Raw genomic sequence first — 24,151 nt, 5'->3', positions numbered from 1 at the left:
TGTCCCCGCTGACAGGTGATGCTGCCCTCTCCTGGTACCACCCAGCCACGCCCCAAATCCTGCTTCAGAGGCTGCCTCCCACTTCATCTGCTTGCCCCCCACTGTCTCCTGTCGCAGTAGCTCCCCTTTCCTTTCCTGGGCAGGATTTCCTTTCCACTCTCTCCCCTTCCTGGGCTTGGTAAACCAGTCCCTAATCTCTTCCCACCCGATTGGAAGGTGTGTCCCTCCCAGACACTGCTCAGACACGCCTCAGCCTCCTCCAGGTTTCCATGGTTCCATTGCTCAACAGTTTGCCAAGGGTAACCATTAACCTTGCCCTAACTAGCTTCCCCACCTCTCTCCATAGAGGGGGCTCTCCAGCCATTGTTCAGCTGAGCCAGGTTACCCCACCATCTTTCCTAAAGTCTTGGGTGGGACCTCCCCATCTCAGGGTACCCAGGACAAAGCTGGGAGGAATGTGTATCTGCAGGGATCTGTTTCTTAAAGGTATACATTTGTTTATTTCTGTTCACAATCTATCTCCTTGCTTCTCCTACACTCACACACACTCAAAAGTTAGCTTCATGGAACTCAGACTTAATTATGTTCATTGCTTTGAGTCCACCACCCAGAGTAGGACTACATAGCTGCTGTAGGAATGAGCCCCCTCTGTCCTTACCAGGTGTGGGTGCCCAGGGGTGGGGCATGTCCCCAAAGGAGTGTAGGTGTTCTTATCAGGTCTACTCTGTCAGAATTGGGTGCAATTCCCACACTTTCACTTCCGGGTGGGGTGGCCTAAAATAAGTTAGGCCCTGTGGTGCCCCCGGGGGGTGTTCATACACTGTACCCAGGAAATCGGCAGAGGAGGTTGAGATACGAGTCTCACTTCTTTCTCTTTTTTTAAATATTTTTTACTGATTTCAGAGAGGAAGGGAGATAGAGTTAGAAACATCAATGATGAGAGAGAATCATTGATTGGCTGCTTCCTGCACCCCCCCCCCCCCCTGGGGATCGAGCCTGCAACTTGGTCATGTGCCTTTGACCGGAATCGAACCCGGGACCCTTGAGTCCACAGGCTGACACTCTACCCACTGAGCCAAACCAGCTAGGGCGAGTCTCACTTATTTCTGCTTATTTATTTATAACACATAGTTCTTACTACGTTTGCCAGGCACTGTTCTAAGCTCTTTATAAATAAACCAAGAGGAACAAATATTAACTTAGAGTTGTTGACACAGTTGAATTATTGTTGCTTATCTCCAGAAAAAACAATGCGCCTCTGGCCCTTTAAAGTCGTTCTCCCGGATTCCCCCCTCCCCCGGCAAAGCCCCCAGAACCGTTTCCTAGGCTAGGACTCGAGCTCGGCTTCCGGCCTCCTCTCAGGCTCCACCCCGCGTTAATCAGATCCCGGAAACCCTGGGGCAGAGGCCCAGAGGCTGAGCGGCGGCCGAGGGCGGGAAGTTTGAACGTCTTGGCACCACCCATTTAAGAACAGGCCAATCAGCGTCCAGCCTTCTTAGCGACCGCGCCCCTCCCCCTCCCGTCCTGCTGGCTTTCGAGGCAGGATCCGGGTCTCTCCGACCAATAGCGATTAAGGGGGTGGGGCCCCTGCGCGCGCACCCGTCCTGGCGTCCGCGCGCTCCTCCTGCAGGCCTGTGGTTGGTCGTGGCTCGGTCTCGCGCACGTCTAGGTCCGGGGACAGAAAAGGCGGGAAAACTCCGCAAGTTGTCCGCCTGTGGGGTAGGAAGCCTAGAGCGCGGGCCCGGCCTTGGGGCGTGGCTGGCAGGGGCGGGAGAGGAGGCTGGCACAGCTCGCCCACGCGCCCCGCAGACCGTCTCTATCCCAGTGCCACCTCGGCGTGACAGGAATGTGCGGGGCGGGAGTTCCACAGACTGTCCGTCCTTGAAATACTGAGAGGTCGCCCCTCGAAATGCCCCACAGATGACGGAAATAAATGTGACCTCTCCTCGCCTCAGCCCTCCCAGACTTCCCTGTGCACTTGCGCCCGCCTCGCGGTGAGCGCTCGCTCCTGAACCGCCTTCATTTCCCGCAGCGCAGAGCCTCCCTGCCCATGGCCTCGGTGGGAACGACCGCCGGCGGGACGCGGCAGGGACCGGGAGCCGGGGCGGCCGCGGCCAGCTTCCCCAGCCCGGCCCCGGTGCCGGGCCCCGCGGGGGCGGAGGACGACGCGGAGGAGCCGGCGGAGGTCTCCGGGGCGGCGAGGCCGGGGAGGGCGCGAGTTGCCGGGACGTCCGGGCGTTGGAAGAAAGGGGCGGGGAGGGGGCGGCCGCTCCCCCGCTGGCGGCTTCACAGGCGCCCAGGGTGCGGACGGTCCGAGCTGAGGAAATGGTGACGGTGACGGAGGCCTGCTTCCCGTCTCCGCGCAGACGCACCTGTGCGTGCTGTGGAGCGCCGGCTGCCTGGGCTTGGCCTACTACGACACCGGCGACTCGGCCGTGCACTTCATGCCCGACGCCCCGGACCGCGAGAGCCTGCAGCTCCTGCAGAGAGGTGGGCGGGCCGCGCTCCCCCGGGTCCGCAGCGCTCCCGGCCTCGGTCGGGTTGATCCGTTGACTTCGGAGGACGGTCTGTCGCTTTTAAGACTCCATTTCATGATTCAGCAGATATTTATGAGGTGTCTGCAAGGTGTCAGGTGCAGGGATGCAGTCCTGGCAAACCAGTCATGCCTGTCCTCTGGGGTTCATACTCCAGGGCTCCCCCTTCCCCCACCTCACCGTCTGCTACCTGCCCTTCCTCGCCCTCATGCCTGACTCCCGATGAGGCTCCCAGCTGGTGGGCTCTCCCTGCTCTTAGAGGAAATGCGCTTCTGAGGTGGGGAGGGGGACAGCAAGGAGAGGAATTAGGAAATACAGGTCCTGTCACTCATTTGGTCTGCGTTTCCTTCCAAGTCCTGGATGAAATCAGCCCCCGGTCTGTTGTTACCAGCGCCAAACAGGATGAGAATATGACTCGGTTTCTGGGGAAGCTTGGTAAGGACTGGGTAAGGCTGAGAAGGAAGACGAGGAAGGACTGAAGTGTGGCATATTACAGGAGATGAAAGGGTCTCGGAGGGAGGCAGAGTCAGGGTGAGAGAAGGGAGAGGCAGAAAGACTGAAATGTACAGACTAACGGCCCTTTCTTTGCCTCCCTCACAGCCTCGCAGGAACACGGAGAGCCTAAGAGACCTGAAATCATATTTCTGCCAAGTGTGGATTTCGGTATCTCCTTTTGCGTTGCTCATTTCCGAATCCCAGTTTTCCAACCCTTTCTCCTAATTCCACCCCATCATCAGAGGTCTCTCCTCGGCCCTATCTCACCTGAACTGTTATGTCCTCCAAGCGCCATGACTGGTCTCCTCAGGATCTCTCCTGCTCCCCACCCTTCAATAACCTGCACCTGCTATGAAACCTCCGCTTCGGTGTGTCTAGGGATGCGGGCCGCCCCTGAGAAGAGAGTGGTGACACTATTTGGAATTGGAATCCCCCCCCCCCCCTTTAAGCCAAAGCTTTTGTTTGGGTGGGAGGGAAGCTACTGCCTCGATGACCTTGATGATCCCTAAGGCACGTCCATAACCTTCCCTGATTTGCAAAAAAGACGGAATGTTCTCTCCTAATTAGATGTTAACACATTAGTCTTATATGATCTTTTTCACCAAAAAACCCCAATTCCAGACAGATTTCTTAGGCTGTGATCTCAAGCCAAACATCTTTATATTTTATATATAGAGATAATTAGACCAAGGGTCTGAAAATTTGGTTCTTGTTTCAGTTTTCCTTCAACTGCCTGTGTTAACTTGGCAAATCAGATCATCTGTCTTCTATTTTCTTTCTTAAAATAGAGTGAAAAATTGGATCACAAGACCTTTCTCTTTCCAAAATAGGTCTGGAGATAAGCAAACAGCGCCTCCTTTCTGGAAACTACTCTTTTATCCCAGACTCCATGACCACCACTGAGAAAATTCTCTTCCTCTCCTCCATAATTCCCTTTGACTGCCTTCTCATGGTGAGAGGGGTCCTGGGAAGTCAGGGCTGGGATGCCACAGGTTGGAGAAAGGCAAAAGCACCCCAGTCCTTGGGTTGAGTCCTGGGAGTTTCTAGCCCAGCCCTGGAAAATAATAGCTTCAATGGTATTGTCCAGCCTTCAAGACATTGGGATTTACCACAGCTCCACCCTTTAAAAAAAAAGTTTTTAATTGATTTCAGAGAAAGGGAGAGAGATAATCATTGATCAGCTGCCTCACGCCCCCCACTGGGGGGTCCAGCCCAACCTAGGCATGTGCCCTGACCAGGAATCTCACCAGTGATCTCCTGGGTCATGGATCACTGCTCAACCACTGAGCCACACCGGTCGGGCCCCCAGCTCCACTCTTGATCCTCTCTCAGGTTCGAGCACTTGGAGGGCTGCTCAAGTTCCTGGGTCGAAGAAGAATCGGGGTTGAACTGGAAGACTATAACGTCAGCGTTCCCATCCTGGGCTTTAAGAAATTTGTGCTGTAGGTGATTTACCCTTACCTCAGCCAAAGTAAGATGGGAAGTCTGAATAGTAACAGGGTGGAGTGGGAGGTAGTGATGCAGGGGTGGGCAGTGTCCTATCAGGTAAAGTGCTCTAGGACACACTGGAACACCTGAGGAGATGTGTAGCTCAAGGGACAAGCCTGAGACAGTATTCTGGAAGGTGGGGCAAAGGGGATGAAACTGAGAAATGAACTCCAACCTCATACCCCAGCACCTTCCCTTCTGCTTATTTTTTGCCCTCAGGACCCATCTAGTGAGCATAGATCAAGATACTTACAGGTAAGGAGATGGAGGCAGGCTGTCATCTCTGGGAAGGGAGAAGGATTAAGCTTAATGCTCTAATAATCTTAATGAGGCTCCAGTTTTTTTAATCCTGGGGCTATTAGGATAAACCTCCCTGAAGGAAAAAGAAGTGGGAATTAGTGGGAGAGAAGAAGAAAAGCATGAAGGTGTCACTCTTCTTTTCTGAAGAGAGAAACTGAGGCAGAGAGAAGTGAAGGACAAAACTTACATCAAGACTTGATCTCAGCAGGATGTTCTCAACCCCTTCTATTTTCTCAATTCCCTTTAAAAATCCAGCCCTAGCTGGTTTGGCTCAGTGGAGAACGTTGGCCCGAGGACCAAAGGGTCCTGGGTTTAATTCCAGTCAAGGTGTGTACCTCTGTTGCAGGCTCCTCCCTAGCCTTGGCCCTGGTTGGGGCACGTGCAGGAGGCAACCAATGGATGTGTTTCTCTCACATCAATATTTTTCTGTCTTTCCATTCTCTGAAAATCAATGGAAAAATATACTTGGGTGAGGATTAAAAAAAATAAAACCCAAGTTACCCAGAACTCCCCCATTTCTCCCTGACAGTGTTCTGCAGATATTTAAGAGTGAGTCTCACCCCTCAGTGTACAAAGTGGCCAGTGGACTGAAGGAGGGGCTCAGCCTCTTTGGTATGTGTGCCCCATCCCTCATCCCACACTACAAAAGCCTTCCAGAAAAGCAGCTTCCTCCAAAGATGTGTCCCAGCCCCTCTCTTCCCACTTCATTCCCATTGTCAGATGCCTCTTGTACTCCAATCCAACTTTCTTACCCTTTTTGTACCCTTCCTGAACTTGGGCACCTCCCCTTACCCTGTAGTTACCCAGTGTCATTAGCATATCTCTTACTTTACCAATTCCATGTTTATTCCTTAGGTTTGTATGATGTCTCTACTAGCTCTGTACCTGTCTGGGGACTTGGGAGGCCCTTTGTATAGAGGAGAGTTAGAACTATGAAACTGCCCATATTTGATTTGCATTGAGTATCAGTTGTTTCTGACTTTAGGGTGTACTGGGGACATCGCCCCAAGTATCCACCTGGTTTCACTATGCATATATCAGTGGGTTGTGTCTAATGTTTACGTATATGTATTCGACTCTTTGTGAGTCTAGCTATGCTTGCTCTGCCTATTTTTTTTGGCTGAGTGTTCCTTCTCCTAAGCCCATGTAAGGTAATACTGGCTCAGACTTGTGGCCAGCTGCTGACTTTGGTTGCCTTTGTGTCCTGTATCTGGGAAATAACCCCCAGGCCAGCCTGCCCAACACTGGAATCTCTGATCCCATGTCTCAGCTTAGACAGCCACACATTCCTTTTCCTGCCCCCTCACCTCCACAGGAATTCTCAACAGATGCCGCTGTAAGTGGGGAGAGAAGCTGCTCAGGTGAGTGGGACTCATACTCGTGCTATAAGCTAATGCATGCAATCTTGAAACATACACACCACTCCATGTAGTAGTAATAAAAACAGCCGCCCTTTCCGTAATGCTGACTAAATGCATTTAATCCTTATAACAACCCCACGTGGTAGCTAGTATCATCCTCATTTTACATTGTCGGCACAGATAAACATATATACTCATTGATGATACTCTGACTTGGACACATACAAGCAGCAGAAACACAATCACAAAACCCTAATGTATATATGGTAATAACTTTAATTATGAAAACCACACTTCAATTTGAGCTGTTCTCTGATAACTCTCAAATTTGTGTCTAGTTCAGAGCTCCACATGTAGAATGCTAATTACATTGCTACCTGCAATTTCCACAGGCAGCTCAAACTCAGAGCATCCAAACTGACACCCACTGCACCTGTTCCTCTTCCTGCATTCCCAATTCTGGGTGATAGCACTGCTGGCAGTACAGCTTCTCAAGCTCTGACTCCTGGATTGATGCTTCTCCCTCACCCTCCATATTCAATCATTCACTAGGGCCTGTTGTTTCTAGCCTCCAATGTCTCAGCCATTCCTTTCTCCCTCTTTCCACTGCTCTAATTCTGGGTATCATTTCTAACTGGGAGCATTGCATGTGCCTCCAAATTGGTCTCTCTGCCTCTACTCTCTTATTTTTCCTAGTCTATCTCTTACTCTAAAATACCGGTTAATCCAAAACAGAGATCTGAGCATGTCACTCCACTTTTCTAAAAACCTTAGGTAGAAACAAAAGAACAAACCTCAGGAGGCTTCCCCATTACCTGCAGGATGAAGACTAGCATCTTTAGCAGCATGATGTTCAGGAATCCTCCCATTCACCCCGTTTCATTCATAGGCTTACCTTCCCGTCACCCTCCTAAATCCTTTCTTCCTGGATTCATCCTCTATTCCAGTCATTTAGGGCCTCTGGCCATCATGGAAATACATCATGCCTGTGTTTATACTGTTCCTCTGGAAAGTCCCTGTTCTCCACTTGTCAGACTCTTACTTCAAGGTGCAACCCAACTGTCACCTTTTTCATGAAGCTTTCATAGGCGTAAGAAGACCAACATTCGCCTTCCAGTGTGCTCACGTAGTGCTTGTGTATATTTTCTAGTTGCACTATGGAATTAGTCATCTGTGAATTTGCTGGCCCTCGTAGCTGTGAGCTCTTCAGTGGCCATTCCTGTTACCTCAGTGCCTGCCACATGGCCTTGCACTCAGTAGCACTCAGTGAGTGAGCACAATACATAGATGCTAGCATACAGGTGGCATCATCTCTAAAAACTTGGCAGAACCCTTTGCTAGCCTACAGGTGCACAATCTTCCCCACCTCCCCCACCCTGCAATGTGTGTCTTTTGGATGTTAATTTAGGATAATTTCCAGCTAACTGGAGGGTGATATAATTGCCACACATTCTCCAGTGCTTCAGGAATAGATCTCTAATCTCAACCAGGGGCGAGAAGGAAAGAATTCTCCGTGGAGAAGAGAACTGAATTAAAGCTGGGAAGGAATGCAGATTACCGAGATAGGATTCCCCAGGGCATGGAATCATGACCCGAATGATGAACTAAGGGCCCGCTGACCTAAAGTTGGACAGGACACCAGGAAATTAAGTGAATGTCAAGTATGCTCTAAAAAGCACTGTCTTAGTACTCCAGAGACCCGAGTTTGAGTCCCAGCTTTACTTCTTACTAGCAGTATGACTTTGGATAAGTTGCTTATGCTGTAAGGGCCTCATTTCTTCAGCTGTAAAATGAGGAAGCTTGGCTTGGTTAAAGTCTCTCCTGGCACGAGCAGTAAAAACCTATGTTTTACATGAAATGTAGCTTGGTGAAGCTCATGTGCTCTCCAAGGTGGGGACAGAGTCATAAACTGGCCTATACTGCCCTGGGTGGAGCAGCCTTTTGTGACCAAGGAACAGAGGTACCTAAAACCCACCCTCAAATCCAACTGAGTCCTCCACTTTATTCTAACCTGGGGTGTTCTAACCAGGGTAACTGGCATAGACTACAGTATGAGATACACATCCTCAGACCCAAGTGTCTCCACACGTTATCTCATATAAAACTAGAGACCTAATGCATGAAATTCATGCAAGAGTAGGCTTTCCTTCCCCCGGCTGCCGACACCAGCTTCCCTCTGGCACCCGGGACCCGGGCTTCCCTCGCAGTCCTGGCTTCGTCTGGAAGGTCTTCTAGTCTAATTAGCATATTACACTTTTATTATAGACTAGAGCAGCCGTGGGTAAACTATGGCCCGCGGGCCAGATCCGGCCCGTTTGAAATGAATAAAACTAAAAAAAAAAAAAGACCGTACCCTTTTATGTAATGATGTTTACTTTGAATTTATATTAGTTCACACAAACACTCCATCCATGCTTTTGTTCCGGCCCTCCGGTCCAGTTTAAGAACCCATTGTGGCCCTCGAGTCAAAAAGTTTGCCCACCCCTGAACTAGAGGCCCAGTGCACAAAATTTGTGCATGGGTAGGGTCCCTAGCGGCTGCCACTTGCCAGCCGGGGCCTCCCTTTGCACCCGCCTTGGCCTGGCACTGCCCGCTCACCTGCTCCCCCATCCTGCCACAATACTGCTTTTGTCAGGACCCATCGGGCTGGTAGCACTTCCACTGCCACCCGTTGCCAGCGCCACGTTGCTGATGCCTGCCATTTTCTGTGTCGCCCCCTGTTGGTCAGCACATGTCTAACTCCCGGTTGGTTGAACTCCCACCCGTAGGGACAATTTGCATATTAGCCTTTTATTATATAGGATAATGGCTTGCTCTAATGTAGAAAAGAATCTGTGGGCTCATAGGTCCTTACAGAATCTCACACTCTTTATAGCCATAGGGAGATAGGGACACCCAGAATTGGATAAGCGTAAATGAGACATTTATTTCTGTACACTAACTTAATTAGTAGTAAATACCTGATACATAAAAGGTGTAAATATTAATAATAATATTATAAACTTCTGTGTTTCCACCAGTCAATCTAAAAATTAGGCAGTGTTATTGAAGCCCCTTAGATGTCCCTCCCCAATCCTTTATTCTCTGTAGAGAAGACCATTATCATGAATTGAGGAATTAAATCATTACACATGGGACAATTATATACTTAAACAGGAAGAACAGGAGAAGATGAATGCCTGTGCTATTACACCAGAGACACTTTCACAGCTATGCAAAATCATTCTGACTCACCCTCTCCTACTCAGCCACCAAGAAAGCTAGATTGTTGTCATACAAATGCTTCAACACACCACCCTCCCTCTAAAATATTGACAAGCTCTGTAACATACCCACATGGAATGACACACATGGTCCTATCCATCAAAACTGTGATACATAGACACAGTTGTGCTCATATCCAGAGAGGTTCAGTAGGTGCATGTAAACACCCCTGCATAGATAGAAAACTGTACTTGCCAGTACAGATACACATTGCCACAATCGTCAGGGACCTGCAAACACATTTTCACAAATTGAGATCACGACAATGATGAGAACAGATGTAATTTCAGGTCTCCTCACCCCAACCTTAACTTCCAGGCTGTGGTTCACACGTCCAACTCATGACCTGGGGGAACTAAATTCTCGTCTGGACGTCATCCAGTTTTTCCTGCTACCCCAGAATCTGGACATGGCTCAGATGCTGCATCGGTTGCTGGGTCACATCAAGAATGTGCCCGTGAGCCCAGGGTTGGGGGCAGGGAGGTGGGGAGGTTGAGGGCCGATCCAGGACATTGCACTTCCTGAGGGGCATTCGGGTGGGAGAGGGCAAACAGTCGTCCCCTGTCTGACTATCCTTATCTGACTAGCTGATTCTGAAACGCATGAAGTTGTCCCACACCAAGGTCAGCGACTGGCAGGTTCTCTACAAGGTAGGACCTACCTTCTTGAATCCTAGAAGTTCAGGTTAAGCCCCTCAGCTTGTGTTCTAGACTCTCTGTACTGTGGTTATCTTGTCCAACTTTATCCCAACATTATTTTTAAGCTTGTATTGTGGATATTGTCCAAAATATTTATTATTTTTTTTGTTTTTAATCTTCACCAGACGTGTGTGTGTGTGTGTGTGTGTGTGTGTGTGTGTATATATATATATATATATATATATATATACACACACACTGATTTTAGAGAAAGGGAAAGTAAGAGAGAAGGGGAGAGAAACATTGATGTATGAGAGAAACATCAATTGGTTGCCTCCCATACACACCCCCACAGGGATCTAACCTACAACCTAGGTATGTATCCTGACTCAGAGTCGAACCAGCAACCTTTCAGTACATGAGATAACACTCTAACCAACTGAGCCATACCGGCCAGGGCTGTCCAAAAAAATTAGAGAGAATAATAAAACGAACCCTCGTGTATCCACCTTGCAGCTTCAACACTTATTTCATGTATATCTATCTTCTCCCACTTTGCACTTCCTGGATTATTTTGAAGCAATTCCCAGCCATCATATCATTTTATCCATAAATGTTTAAATATAATTTCTAAAAGAAAATTATTTTTGAAAATGAATAACTATAGCCCTGGATGGTATGACTTAGTGGTTGGATTGTTGGCCAGCACACAGAAGGGTTGCGAGTTCAATTCCTGGTCAAGGGCACATGCCTGGGTTGCAGGTTTGATACAAGGCCCCAATTGTGGTGCATGTTGGAAGCAACCTATTGATGTGTCTCTCTCACATCAATGTTTCTCTCTCTCTCTCTCCCTCTCTCTCTCTCTCTCTCTCTCTCTCTCTCCCCCTCCCCCCTCCCTCTCTTCCTTCCTCTCTCTCTCTAAAATAAATAAAAACATACTTTAAAAATAAAATTTATGCCGAAACCGGTTTGGCTCAGTGGATAGAGCGTCAGCCTGCGGACTGAAGGGTCCCAGGTTCGATTCCGGTCAAGGGCATGTACCTGGATGCGGGCATATCCCCAGTGGGAGATGCGCAGGAGGCGGCTGATCGATGTTTCTCTCTCGTCGATGTTTCTAACTCTCTATCTCTCTCCCTTCCTCTCTGTAAAAAATCAATAAAATATATTTAAAAAAATAAATTAAAAAAAAAATAATAATAATAAAAATAAAATTTAGCCCTGGCCGGTTTGGCTCAGTGGATAAAGCGTCTCCTGCAGACTGAAGGGTCCCGGGTTCGATTCCGGCCAAGGGCATGTACCTTGGTTGCAGGCACATCCCCAGTAGGGAGTGTGCAGGAGGCAGCTGATCGATGTTTCTCTCTCATCGATGTTTCTAGCTCTCTATCCCTCTCTGCAAACAATCAATAAAGTATATTAAAAAAATAAATAAAATAAAATTTAAAAAGGATTTTTCTAAAAAAAAAAAAATCAATGGAAAAAATACCTTGAGAGAGGATTACAAAAAATTTTTTAAAAAATAACTACCATTGCCGAAACCGGTTTGGCTCAGTGGATAGAGCGTCGGCCTGCGGATTGAAGGGTCCCGGGTTCGATTCCAGTCAAGGGCATGTACCTGGGTTGCGGGCATATCCCCAGTGGGAGATGTGCAGGAGGCAGCTGATCGATGTTTCTCTCTCATCGATGTTTCTGACTCTCTATCTCTCTCCCTTCCTCTCTGTAAAAAATCAATAAAATATATTTTTAAAAAAATAACTACCATTATCTTACCTAAAATTAACATGATATTTAATATCACCAACTCTCTAATGTCTAAATATTAGGAACCAAATATGTTCAACATATGGCAATGGGATGATGTCTCTTTAAGTCTCTTTTATGGGTTCCTTCTTCTCTTTCTGTCTCTCTGTCTTTCTCTGTGTCTCTGTCTCTCCTCTCTGTTCTCTCTCTCTCATTTTCATTCTCCTTACAAGTTATTTATTGAAGAATCTGAGTCATTTGTCCTATAGAGCTTCCCTTAGCCTGGATTTTGCTGATTATATTCCCTAAGTGGTTTTGACATGTTTCTGTCTCCTAGAATTTCTTTTTTTTTTTAAATATACATATTTTTTTATTTTTGTTTGGTTAATCCTCACCCAAGGATATTTTTTCCCCCATTTATTTTTAGAGAGTGGAAGGGAGGGGGAGCGATAGAAACATAGATCCGCTGCCTCCTGCACTGCCCCCACGGGGGATCGAGCCCGCAACCCCGGGCATGTGTCTGGACCAGGAATGGAATCAGCGACTTCTTGGTGCATGGGTCAATGCTCAACCATTGAGCCACACCGTCCGGGTCCAAAGTGGTTATTTTAATTCTGTCATTCTTTATTTATTAGCCAGAATGTTTCCTTAAAGAAAACCTTCTTCTCTTCTGTTCTTTGGTTAACCAGTGATACAGTTCATATCACAGAAAGTTGCTTGATTTTTGTCTCTGCCTTTATTTGCCAGCTGTCATCTTTATAAAATAGTTCCCTAATATCCGCCCAGGTAGCCAATGAATTTTTTGTTGTTGTTATTTTAGTATCATTATGAACTCATAGATTTACAAACATGCTTCAGTCCACTGCATTTTTAATCTTTATACGTGTTCAAATTATTCTATCTTTTGCTGATGGGAGCCTCTTGAAGTTGGCTTCTGAGTCCTTTAAACACAGTTCTGGTAGATTTAAAAAAAAAATGTATTTGTATTGATTTCAGAGAGAAGGGGAGAGGGAGAGAGAGATAAAAACATCAGTGATGAGAGAGAATTATTGATTGGCTGCCTCCTGCACACCCCCCTACTGAGGATCGAGCCCAAAACCCGGGCATGCGCCCTTGGACTGGAATTGAACCCGGGACCTTCTGTCCCCAGATCGATGATCTATCCACTGAGCCAAACTGGCCAGGGCTGTTAAGATTTTTTTAATTAAATCTTTATTATTCAGATTATTACAGTTGTTCCTCTTTTTCCCCCCATAGCTCTCCTCCACCCAGTTCCCACCCCACCCTCTGCCCTTACCTCCCACTGTACTCATCCATAGGTGTATGATTTTTGTCCAGTCTCTTCCTGCACCCCCACACCCCTTTCCCCCCAAGAATTGTCAGTCCACTCTCTTTCTATGCCCCTGGTTCTATTATATTCACCAGTTTACTCTGTTCATCAGATTTTTTTTAATATATTTTTTATTGATTAAGATATTACATATGTGTCCTTGTCCCCACGTTACCCTCTACCCCCCCCCCCCCCCGCTCATGCCCTCACCCCCCCGTTGTCCGTGTCCATTGGTTAGGCCTATATGCTTGCATATAAGTCCTTTGGTTGATCTTTCCCCCTTCCCCCTACCCTCCCCTACCTTCCCTCCAAGGCCTGACAGTCCAATCAATGCCTCTCCGTCTCTGGATCAGTCCTTGTTCACCAGTTTATGTTGTTCATTATATTCCACAAATGTGTGAGATCATGTGGTATTTATCCGCTCTCCAGTTCCATCCATGCTGTGGCAAATGGTAAGAGTTCCTTTTTCTTCTTCCTCTTCTTAAAGAATACCTTTCAGCATTTCATATAGTGCTGGTTTGGTGGTGATGAACTCCTTTAGCTTTTTCTTATCCGTGAAGCTCTTTATCTGACCTTCTATTCTGAATGATAGCTTTGCTGGATAAGGTAATCTTGGTTGCAGGTTCTTGCTATTCATCACTTTGAATATTTCTTGCCACTCTCTTCTGGCGTGCATGGTTTCTGTTGAGAAATCAGCTGACAGTCGTATGGGTACTCCCTTGTAGGTAACTGACTGTCTTTCTCTTGCTGCTTTTAAGATTCTCTCTTTATCTTTTGCTCTTGGCATTTTAATTATGATGTGTCTTGGTGTGGTCCTCTTTGGATTCCTTTTGTTTGGGGTTCTCTGCGCTTCCTGTACTTGTAAGTCCATTTCTTTCACCAGGTAGGGGAAGTTTTCTGTCATTATTTCTTCAAAAAGGTTTTCAATATCTTGCCCTCTCTCTCCTTCTGGTACCCCTATAATTCTGATGTTGGTACGCTTGAAGTTGTCCCAGAGGTTCCTTACACTATCTTCATATTTTTGGAATCTCTTTTCTTTTTTCTTTTTCGGTTGGGTATTTTTTGTTTCTTTGTATTTCAAATCTTTGACTTGATTCTTGGGATCCTCTTGTCTGCTGTTGGATCTCTGTAAATTATTCTTTATTTCAGTCAGTGTATGCTTAATTTCTAGTTGGTCCTTTTTCATGTCCTCCATGGTCTCACTATACTTATTGAGGGATTCATTAAATTTATCGGCGGTTTCCATAAAATTCTTGAAAAACCTTATAAACGTGGCCTTGAACTCTATATCCAGTCGTTTGCTTTCCTCCATTTCTGCCATTTGTGACCTGTTTCTTTGTCTCCGCATTTTGGCTGCTTCCCTGTGTTGATAGAGTGGCCCTGCGCTCCAGGTGTCCTGTAGGGCCCAGTGGCTCAGCCTCCCCAGTTACCTGAGGTGGACACTCTTGGTGCACTCTTGGTGCCTTGGTTGTTGTAGGATCACTGGGAGGAATTGACCTCCAGGCCAATTGGCTGTGAGAATCAGCTGTGTCTGAAGTGAGAGAACTTCTGTGCTGAAGACACCCTTCTGGGGCAAGACTTGCTTCAGTAGGGCTTTGGTGCTCACTGAGTCTGCTCCCTGAGTGTGTGTCCCTTATGGATCTGAGGAGTTGCAATCTGGATGGTCCCCCTCTGACCACTGGGTACAGTGGCTCCTGGATCTAAGGAGGTGCTAATTCAGCCTCTGCCTGAGGCCACACAGCAGGAGCCATGAAGAGGCTCAGCTGTGAAGCAATGCAAGCCGCTGAAGGGCCTTGGGCCTTCTCTTGGAAGTTCCAGTCTGCCTGGCTTGGCTGCAGTTAGGTACATTCACATGCAAAAGCCTCTGCCACAGCCTGGGTGGGGTGGGGTCTCAGGGAGTCAAAGGGTGGAGAAAGCAGCTATGGCTGATTCTCCTAAGGAGTCGCGCGTCTCAGTGACCTGATAATTGCTGCAAGCACCTCTGAGGGAAAGCCGCACTCAAGTTCGCCCGCTGCCCGACAGTCCAGCTTCTCCCCGTATGAGTCCTGGGTCCCCAGAGACTTCCCGGAACCGGAGTTCAGAGCAGTCGGGAGCTTGTGATTCAAAAAAAATAGCCGCGTCTTCAGGTGCCACCCCTTTTCCGCGCATGCATGAGCCGCCGTACCTCTGCACTTCACCTCCGCACCTCTGCACTCACCTCCGCAGCTCCTCTGGCTCTCAGTGTGCTTTTCTTTCCTTCTAGTTGTAGAATTTACACTCAGCCAGGCTTCCTGTTGTTCTGGATGATGTCCGCTCTGTCCTTTGCGGTATTTTTCAATTGTTGTGGGAGGCGGCAATTTCCCGGTGTTTATCTATGCTGCCATCTTAGTTTCTCCCAGATTTTTTATTCACTTGATTTTTATTTTATTTTAAATATATTTTATTGATTTTTTACAGAGAGGAAGGGAGAGGGATAGAGAGTTAGAAACATTGATGAGAGAGAAACATCGATCAGCTGCCTCCTGCACATCCCCCAGTGGGGAAGTGCCCAGAACCCAGGTATATGCCCTTGACCGGAATCGAACCTGGGACCTTTCAGTCCGCAGGCCAACGCTCTATCCACTGAGCCAAACCAGTTTCGGCTATTCACTTGATTTTTAGATTCACTTGTTGATAGATGTGTATTTGTTGTTCATAATTTTTATCTTTACTTTTTTCTTCTTCTTCCTCTTCTTAAAGGATACCTTTCAGCATTTCATATCATTACTGGTTTGGTGGTGATGAACTCCTTTAGCTTTTTCTTATCTGTGAAGCTCTTTATCTGACCTTCTATTCTGAATGATAGCTTTGCTGGATAAAGTAATCTTGGTTGTAGGTTCTTGGTATTCATCACTTTGAATATTTCTTGCCACTCCCTTCTGGCCTGCATGGTTTCTCTTGAGAAATCAGCTGACAGTAGTATGGGTACTCCCTTGTAGGTAACTGACTGTCTTTCTTCTTGCTGCTTTTAAGATTCTCTCTTTGTCTTTTGCTCTTGGCATTTTAATTATGATGTGTCTTGGTGTGGTCCTCTTTGAATTCCTTTTGTTTGGGGTTCTCTGTGCTTCCTGGACTTGTAAGTCTATTTCTTTCACCAGGTGGGGAAGTTTTCTGTCATTATTTCTTCAAATAGGTTTTCAATATCTTCTCTCTCTTCTTCTGGCACCCCTATAATTCGGATGTTGGTATGCTTGAAGCTGTCCCAGAGGCTCCTTACACTATCTTCATATTTTTGGATTCTTTTTTCATTTTGCTTTTCCGTTGGGTGTTTTTTGCTTCTTCATATTTCAAATCTTTGACTCGATTCTTGTGATCCTCTAGTCTGCTGTTGGGAGTCTGTATAATATTCTTTATTTCAGTCAGTGTATGCTTAATTTCTAGTTGGTCCTTTATCACCTCAAGGGTCTCATTAGATTTCTTGAGGGTCTCATTAAGTTTATCGGTGGTTTCTAGAAAATTCTTGAAAAACCTTAAAAGTGTGGTTTTGAACTCTATATCCAGTAGTTTGCTTTCCTCCATTTCTGTCATTTGTGACCTGTTTCTTTGTCTCCGCTTTTTTTTTTATGCTTCGCTGTGTTGATAGAGTGGCTTTCTGTACTAGGTGTCCTATAGGGCCCAGTGGCTCAGCCTCCCCAATTACCTGAGGTAGACACTCTTGGTGCACCCCCTTGTGGGCTTTGTGCACAGTCTTGTTGTAGTTAAGCCTTGATTGTTGCACTGGGAGGGATTGACCTCCATGCCAATTGGCTGTGAGAATAAGCTGTGTATGCAGTGGGAGAACTTCTGTGCTGGAGATACCCCTCCAGGGCAAGACTTGCTTCAATGGGGCTTTGGTGCTCACTGAGTCGGCCCCCTGAGTGTGTCCTTTATGAATCCAAGGAGCTGCAATCTGGATGGTTCCACTCTGACCACCGGACACACTGGCTCCTGGATCTCTAAGGAGGTGATAATCTTTCTAGCCCAGGGGTGGGCAAACTTTTTGACTCGAGGGCCACAATGGGTTCTTAAACTGAACCAGAGGGCCAGAACAAAAGCATGGATGGAGTGTTTGTGTGAACTAATATAAATTCAAAGTAAACATCATTACATAAAAGGGTACGGTCTTTTTATTTTTTAGTTTTATTCATTTCAAACGGGCCGGCCCACGGGCCATAGTTTGCCCACGGCTGTTCTAGCCTCTGCCTGAGGCTATCCAGCAGGAAGCAGATGTGACCCAATGCAAGTTGTCCTGGGGCCTTGGGCCAGCTGCAGTTTGTTAGGTAATTATCAGATTGCAAAGGGCCAGGCCTTTCATATGCAAAAGCCTCTGTGGCTTGAGCGGGGCAGGATCCCAGGGGATCAACAGCGCTGATTGAGCAGTTATGGCTGCTCTCAGTCCTGCCCTCCGAGGCCCTGCTTCTCAGTGTCCCGGCATTCGCTGCAAGCACCCCCAAGAGAAAGCTGCCCTCGAGTTCCGACCGATGCCAGATAGTCCAGTTTTTCCCGTATGAGTCTGGGTCTCCAGAGACTCACCCAGAACTGGAGCTCAGAGCTTGAGACTCCCTCCCGATTGAAAAAGACAACCGTGTCCTCAGCCACCAGCCCTCTCCATGTGTGCCTCCATACCTCTGTACTTCTGCACCGCAGCTCCTCTGAGTCTCAGTATGCTTTTCTCTTTCCTTCTGGTTGTAGAATTTCCACTCAGCCAGCCTTCCTGTGGTTCTGGATGATGTCCGTTCCGTCTTTTAGTTGTATTTTTGAAGTGGTTGTGCGAGGCAGCAATCTCCGGTGTTTACCTATGCCGCCATCTTGGTTTCTCCTGTTAAGATTTTTTTGAGGGGAGAGAAGGGGCAGTTCTTTTTGTCCCCACTAGGGATATACAAATTACTGTATTTTAGTCACTTGGAAAAGTTCCACTCTGTGTGGTTATGCCACTATATGGACATACATATTTATGTTCCTTTGTTTCATTTTGGTTTTTTTTTAAATTATTAGGAATTTCTTTTTAAATTTTAATTTAATTGTAGGATTATGTAAAATATTTACATAGTTCCAAAGTCAAAGCTCCCAAACAAAGATATAATCAACTAATTCTAGCTTCTATCTCTGCCCCTCTTGCCACCTATAGATAATCTTTTCTTTTTTAAGATTTTTAAAAATATTTTTTTAATTGATTTCAGAGAGGAAGGAAGAGGAAGACAGAGATAGAAACATCAGTGATGAGAGAGAATTATTGATCGGGTGCCTTCTGCATGCCTCATACTGTGGATCGAGACCAACCTGGGGAAATGCCCTGACCAGGAATCATACCGTGACCTCCTGGTTCATAGGTCAATGCTTCAGCTGGGCAATAATCTTTTCTTTTTAAAAATGTCTTGCCCTGGCCGGATAGCTCAGTTGGTTAGTGTTGTCCTGATATGCCAAGGTTAAGAGTTTGATCCCTGGTCAGGGCACATACAAGAATCAACCAATGAGCCCTAACCGCTTTTGCTCAGTGGATAGAGCGTCGATCTGCGGACTGAAGGGTCCCAGGTTCGATTCCAGTCAAGAGCATGTACCTTGGTTGCAGGCACATCCCCAGTAGAGGGTATGCAGGAGGCAGCTGATCGATGTTTCTCTCTCATTGATGCTTCTAACTCTCTATCCCTCTCCCTTCCTCTCTGTAAAAAATCAATAAAATATATTTTTTTAAAAAAAGAATCAACCAATGAATGCATAAGTGGGAACAACAAATCATTGATGTTTCTCTCTCTCTCTCTCTCTCTCTCTCTCTCTCTCTCTCTCTCCCTCTCCCCTTCCCTTTTTCCCTCCCTCTCTCTCAAAAATAAATAAAAATTCCATGGACACAGTGAAGTGCAGTGAAGGCCTGGAAAGGAGGCAGAAGTGGAGTGGAGGTGGCCAATGGGGAGTCAAAGGGGGACATCTGTAATACTTTCAACAGTAAAGACACAGTCCTGGCCAGTGTACTCGGTGGTTAGAGTGTTGACCTGCAAACCAAAGGGCTGCAGTTTCGATTCCCTGTTAAGGGCATGTACCTGGGTTGCAGATTCCATCCCATACCTGGTCGGGGTGCGGGAGGCAACCAATCGATGTGTCTCTTTCACATCAATGTTTGTCTCTCCCCCCCCGCCCCCCCCATCCACTCTCTCTAAAAAACAATGGAAAAAATGTCCTTGGTGAGAATTAACTAAATAAATAAATAAATAAAAATAAAACAAATTATCTTCTCCCCTAGGATGTAAGCTCATGTGGACAGGGACCATATTTTGGTTGTCTTTTTACCTCAGTGTTTAGTGCAGTGCCTGGCACATTTCCTCCCTCATTATTTCATTTTGCCTTTGAGATCTCTCTGTCTTTGTTATTGTGTTTTTCCTTGTTGATCTTTGTTCTCAGTCCATCCTTGTCCCCTCTCCTCAACCAGGGCTGGCTGAGGGCCACCATCCTCTGTCCATTTCTCCTACAGACTGTGTACAGTGCCCTGGGCCTGAGGGATGCCTGTCGCTCCCTGCCTCAGTCCATCCAGCTCTTCCGGGACATTGCCCAAGAGTTCTCTGATGACTTGCACCACATCGCCAGCCTCATTGGCAAAGTGGTGAGTAGAAGGGAACTAGAGGCAGGAGATACGCTGTGGAAAATGGGAAAGCCTAGGAGACAGTGAGGTTAGCTGAATGACCAACAAGTGGAATGGTGAAAGGAGGTGGCAGAACATCGGGAACGTGCTTGGAGGGCTAGGGTTAGATCAGGGACTGCAGGGGGAATTGGAGCCCAGCTAGAGGTGAGCAACAGGACGGAAAGATGGTGCTGGCCGATAAGCAACTGGACTTCTTGCCTCCTCAGGTGGACTTTGAGGGCAGTCTTGCTGCAAATCGCTTCACAGTCCTCCCCAACATAGATCCTGAAATTGATGAGAGTGAGTATTGGGTGGGAATCGGCCTGTGAGCCCTGAAACACAAGCCTGCACAGTGATGAGGTGCCACCCTTGGTCCTCGGCCACTACAGCTGGGGATAATCATGGCAACCAGGGCAGGAGCCTCACTCTCGACGCCCTCCTAGGAAAACGAAGGCTGGCGGGACTTCCCAGTTTCCTCACCGAGGTCGCTCGGAAGGAGCTGGAGAACCTGGACTGCCGCATTCCTTCGTGCAGCGTCATCTACATCCCTCTGGTGAGCGCAGGAGGCTGGGTGTGACCTCTGGGGGCTTTTGGAGGAGGTTGTAGGCGTATAGAGGACACACTGGTACATAAGACAACTTCTGGAGAAGTTTGAAGAACATGAACACCTTGTGGTGGCTCCAGCCCCTGAGGGAAGCACGGGATCTGGGAAGAAAGTGCCCAGGACATCGCGCTCTGCTTTATCTCCTCGTTATGCTCTCCAGATCGGCTTCCTTCTTTCTATTCCCCGCCTGCCTTCCATGGTGGCGGCCAGTGACTTTGAGATCGAGGGACTGGACTTCATGGTAAGACCCTTGACCTCTGCAGGGAGGTGATAAGGAAAATGAATCAGCAGCTGTCCGGAGGCCTAGCCCTATCAGCACTGCCCAATAGGGGACCTCTCTTCTGTAGTTTTACTTTGACCTTTATTAGCTCTGAGATGAAGGAGAAAGGAGTCGGGTGGGGGCCTGCAGACAGGGTTATAAATGTGGGAGGGGATGAGGACCAAGAGATGCAGAGCCCACAGCTTGAACCCTCTGACCCAGTTCCTCTCAGAGGAGAAGCTGCACTATCGCAGTGCTCGAACCAAGGAGCTGGACGCATTGCTGGGGGACCTGCACTGCGACATCCGCGGTGAGGAGAAGCCAACGGCTGGGAGTGGGCGGATTCGAGATGACTCCAACAGGCTCCTTTTCTCCCTGCTCTCGCTCTTCACTCTGACTCTCCATCTTCTCTGAACGCCTCTGGGTGTCTCACACGGTATCTGCAAGCCTATTTCCAGGTCCCTCTGCTGGCTTGTCTCTCCTTCATGTCCCCCCCCCCCCCCGAGCTGACCCCCAGCTCCTCCCTCACCTACCATCAGACCAGGAGACCCTGCTGATGTACCAGCTGCAGTGCCAGGTGCTGGCTCGGGCAGCTGTCTTGACCCGGGTGTTGGACCTTGCTTCCCGCCTGGACGTCCTGCTGGCTCTTGCCAGTGCTGCCCGGGACTATGGCTACTCAAGGCCCCGTTACTCTCCCCGGCTCTTTGGGGTACGAATCCAGAATGGCAGGTGAGAACAGAAGCGGGTGGAGGCATAGACGAGGGGCCTAAAAGCCCATGTTCTGGGGGTCCGCCCATCTGGGCGATGTGTGAGGTACCTTTCCACCCACTGCAGACATCCTCTGATGGAGCTCTGTGCCCGAACCTTTGTGCCCAACTCCGCAGAGTGTGGTGGGGACAAAGGGAGGGTCAGAGTCATCACTGGCCCCAACTCTTCAGGGAAGAGCATATACCTCAAACAGGTAGGAGACTCCTATACACTGGCCTCTGGTACCTTCATCTCCTCCCCCACCTGCTACCAACCCCGGTCCCTGCAGCTCTCCTGCTGTGTTCTGACCCTGCCTGTCATGCAGACACTATACCCACACCCTGTTCCTCTTTCACTTGAGGGAGAGCCATGCCCTAATAGAGCTTTCCATGGCCTCAGTCCCCTTCCCTTACCTCTGAACAGGACCGTGCCATTCCCCAGTGTGCCTCTGCCCACTCCGTGTGGAAGGGGCTACGATCATCTATTAAACTATGTGCGTCTCTCCTTGATCTATCATTCACCCCTCAGTTTAGCCTCACCTTCACCTCAGCCCATCCCACCAGGCCCAGACTCTGTCTCCTTCCCTGCTTAGGTAGGCTTGATCACATTCATGGCCTTGGTGGGCAGCTTTGTGCCAGCAGAGGAAGCCGAAATCGGGGCAGTAGACGCCATCTTCACCCGTATTCATAGCTGCGAATCCATCTCCCTTGGCCTCTCCACTTTCATGATCGACCTCAACCAGGTCAAAGGGAGTAAAGAGAGGTGGGATTGGGATGGGGGGAAATGGGGAAGGAACTCTACCCCTAAAAAACGAGCAGGAAAAACATTCCCTCTGCTGCCTGCCCTCTACACTAGGGATCCTCTTTTTTTTGGGGGGGGGGGTGTTAATCCTCACCCAAGGATATTTTTCCATTTATTTTTAGAATAGAAGGGAGGGAGCACGGGGGAGAGAAATAGAGAAACATGACACATGAACTGATTGCCTTCCACATGTGCCCCGACCAGGGATGGGATTGAACCTGCAACCCAGGTACATGCCCTTGACCAGGAATCGAACCCATGACCCTTCAATGTGAGGGCCAATGCTTTAACCACTGAGCAACACTGGCCAAAGCTAGGGAGCCTCTTTTGAATCCTGGCTTTGTATGTGGCATTGTTGGCCATGAAAGGGTGAACAAAGCATGCACCTTGCCATTAAAGACTTCCCCGTCCATTGGGGTGGACACAAGCAGCTTTATTCATGGCAGACTGTGGTCAGCGTTACAGGCCTCGGATGCTAATGCAACTCTCTGTCCACCTGGTACCCAGCAGGTGGCAAAAGCAGTGAACAATGCCACTGAGCGGTCTCTGGTCCTTATTGATGAATTTGGAAAGGGAACCAACACGGTGAGGGGAAATCTGATGAGGAACTAAGGAGAAATGGAGGAGGGCAAAGGAGCAGGAGGGGAGGTTGGGCTTCAGGAAAAAGAATAGGTGTGGGGGCCGAAAAGAAACAGAAGAGTGCAAGATGGAAAAGGCCAGGGCAGGTGGGGGGACATGGGGCGCCCGTGGTTCTGCACCCTTACCCTGTCCTCTGCACAGGTAGATGGGCTCGCACTGCTGGCTGCTGTCCTCCGACACTGGCTGGCTCTCGGACCCACATGCCCCCACGTCTTTGTGGCCACCAACTTTCTGAGCCTCGTTCAGCTACCCTTGTTGCCACAGGGACCCCTTGTGCAGTATTTGGTGAGGGAACTAACCTAGTCCCCTCGGGGTCCCTAAGCCAAGTGTTTCCCAGAGCTGGAGACGGGCTCCTTCCTCAGAACAGGGGCTCCCTGAACACAGGGACCATGTCCCTTCCCTTGTCCTCACTCCCCTTAGGGATTGGCTATGGGTTTCGGGGCGGGACGCTGAGTGACAATGACACACTGTCCCCTTCTATTCTTTTTTAAGACCATGGAGACCTGTGAGGATGGGAATGACCTTGTCTTCTTCTATCGGGTTTGCGAAGGTGTGGCCAACGCCAGCCATGCCTCCCACACAGCTGCCCAAGCCAGGCTTCCTGACAAGCTCATAGCTCGTGGCAAGGAGGTGATGAGATCCATGTCAGCCCATCCATCAGGGCTCCCTTCCACTGTTCCTGCTCCTCTCGGGGCCTGGGTTCCTGGGCCCATGGCATTTCTGACCTTATTTTCTCTTTTCTTACCCAATGCCCCCACCCCTGCCTCCTCCTTGTTCCTAGGTCTCGGACTTGATCCGCAGTGGTAAGCCTATCAAGCCTCTCAAGGAGCTGCTGAAGGAGAAGCAAATGGAAAAGTGAGTGGGTGGCCCAGGGTCCTGTTCTAGCATCTTCTGCAGCTCTTTCCCCTTCGGGGACTCAGAAGGCCTTTTTGCCTTTCAGTGACTCAGTTTCCCAGTTTCTTTCTGAAATCCCTAAATTTCCAAGGTCCAGGCTCCCTCTGCACAACCTCTCCCCCTGCTCAGGATCAGTTATCCGTCCTCTCATTTGGCTCTCTGTGGTCTCTCCCTTCAGTTGCCAGACATTAGTAGATAAGTTTCTGAAACTGGATTTGGAAGATCCCAACCTGGACCTGGACATTTTCATGCGTCAGGAAGTGCTCCCTGCAGCCACCACCATCCTCTGAGAGTCCTTCGTCGGCCTCCTCCCCTTCCCACAGCCTGTGGGCTGCCGCGCCCTTTTTGTTTCTTTAGACCCAAAGTTCTCAGTTTCCCCAGAAATCTTGTTTCACATTAGGAATAAAGTTTATTTTGGAGAAAGTGTGTTTCCTTAGACCAGCCAAAACAAAG

At 48.4% G+C, this 24,151-nt stretch overlaps 1 protein-coding gene across 3 annotated transcripts; it reads left to right on the top strand.

Annotated features, from left to right (window-relative positions):
- The first annotated feature begins 1,043 nt into the window (after nt 1-1,043).
- Nucleotides 1,044-24,117, top strand: MSH5 (mutS homolog 5). 3 transcript variants are annotated; one of them, XM_036356407.1, is made up of 24 exons: nt 1,044-2,185; nt 2,367-2,490; nt 2,889-2,969; nt 3,135-3,197; nt 3,860-3,981; nt 4,362-4,471; nt 4,737-4,772; nt 5,347-5,429; nt 6,133-6,178; nt 9,761-9,899; nt 10,030-10,092; nt 19,608-19,736; nt 19,982-20,054; nt 20,198-20,307; nt 20,519-20,599; nt 20,840-20,927; nt 21,157-21,346; nt 21,452-21,578; nt 21,957-22,106; nt 22,676-22,750; nt 22,946-23,089; nt 23,297-23,434; nt 23,586-23,659; nt 23,877-24,117. In XM_036356407.1, the coding sequence occupies exons 1-24, from the start codon at nt 2,051-2,053 to the stop codon at nt 23,986-23,988; spliced, it is 2,493 nt and encodes an 830-aa protein (XP_036212300.1). In that variant the 5' UTR covers nt 1,044-2,050; the 3' UTR covers nt 23,989-24,117. The 3 variants fall into 3 exon arrangements, with proteins under 3 accessions (XP_036212300.1, XP_036212302.1, XP_036212301.1); XM_036356409.1 differs by having other exon boundaries at nt 3,860-4,000; nt 4,318-4,471; XM_036356408.1 differs by having other exon boundaries at nt 2,044-2,969; nt 3,135-3,397; nt 3,818-3,981; nt 19,566-19,736.
- Nucleotides 24,118-24,151: the final 34 nt, after the last annotated feature.

Source organism: Myotis myotis, unplaced genomic scaffold, assembly GCF_014108235.1.
Source record: "Myotis myotis isolate mMyoMyo1 unplaced genomic scaffold, mMyoMyo1.p scaffold_m19_p_26, whole genome shotgun sequence".
Taxonomy (NCBI): Eukaryota; Metazoa; Chordata; class Mammalia; order Chiroptera; family Vespertilionidae; genus Myotis; species Myotis myotis.
The sequence above is the reverse complement of the archived record's forward strand: the minus strand, read 5'-3'. Positions and strand labels throughout refer to the sequence as shown.

Bases quoted from the DNA above. Each gene is read 5' to 3' on its own strand.
- MSH5 (XM_036356409.1), top strand. From the start codon at position 2,051: ATGGCCTCGGTGGGAACGACCGCCGGCGGGACGCGGCAGGGACCGGGA. The intron at 20,308-20,518 runs GTGAGCGCAGGA...TATGCTCTCCAG, and splicing joins GCGTCATCTACATCCCTCTG to ATCGGCTTCCTTCTTTCTAT. The intron at 21,347-21,451 runs GTGAGAACAGAA...CACCCACTGCAG, and splicing joins GTACGAATCCAGAATGGCAG to ACATCCTCTGATGGAGCTCT.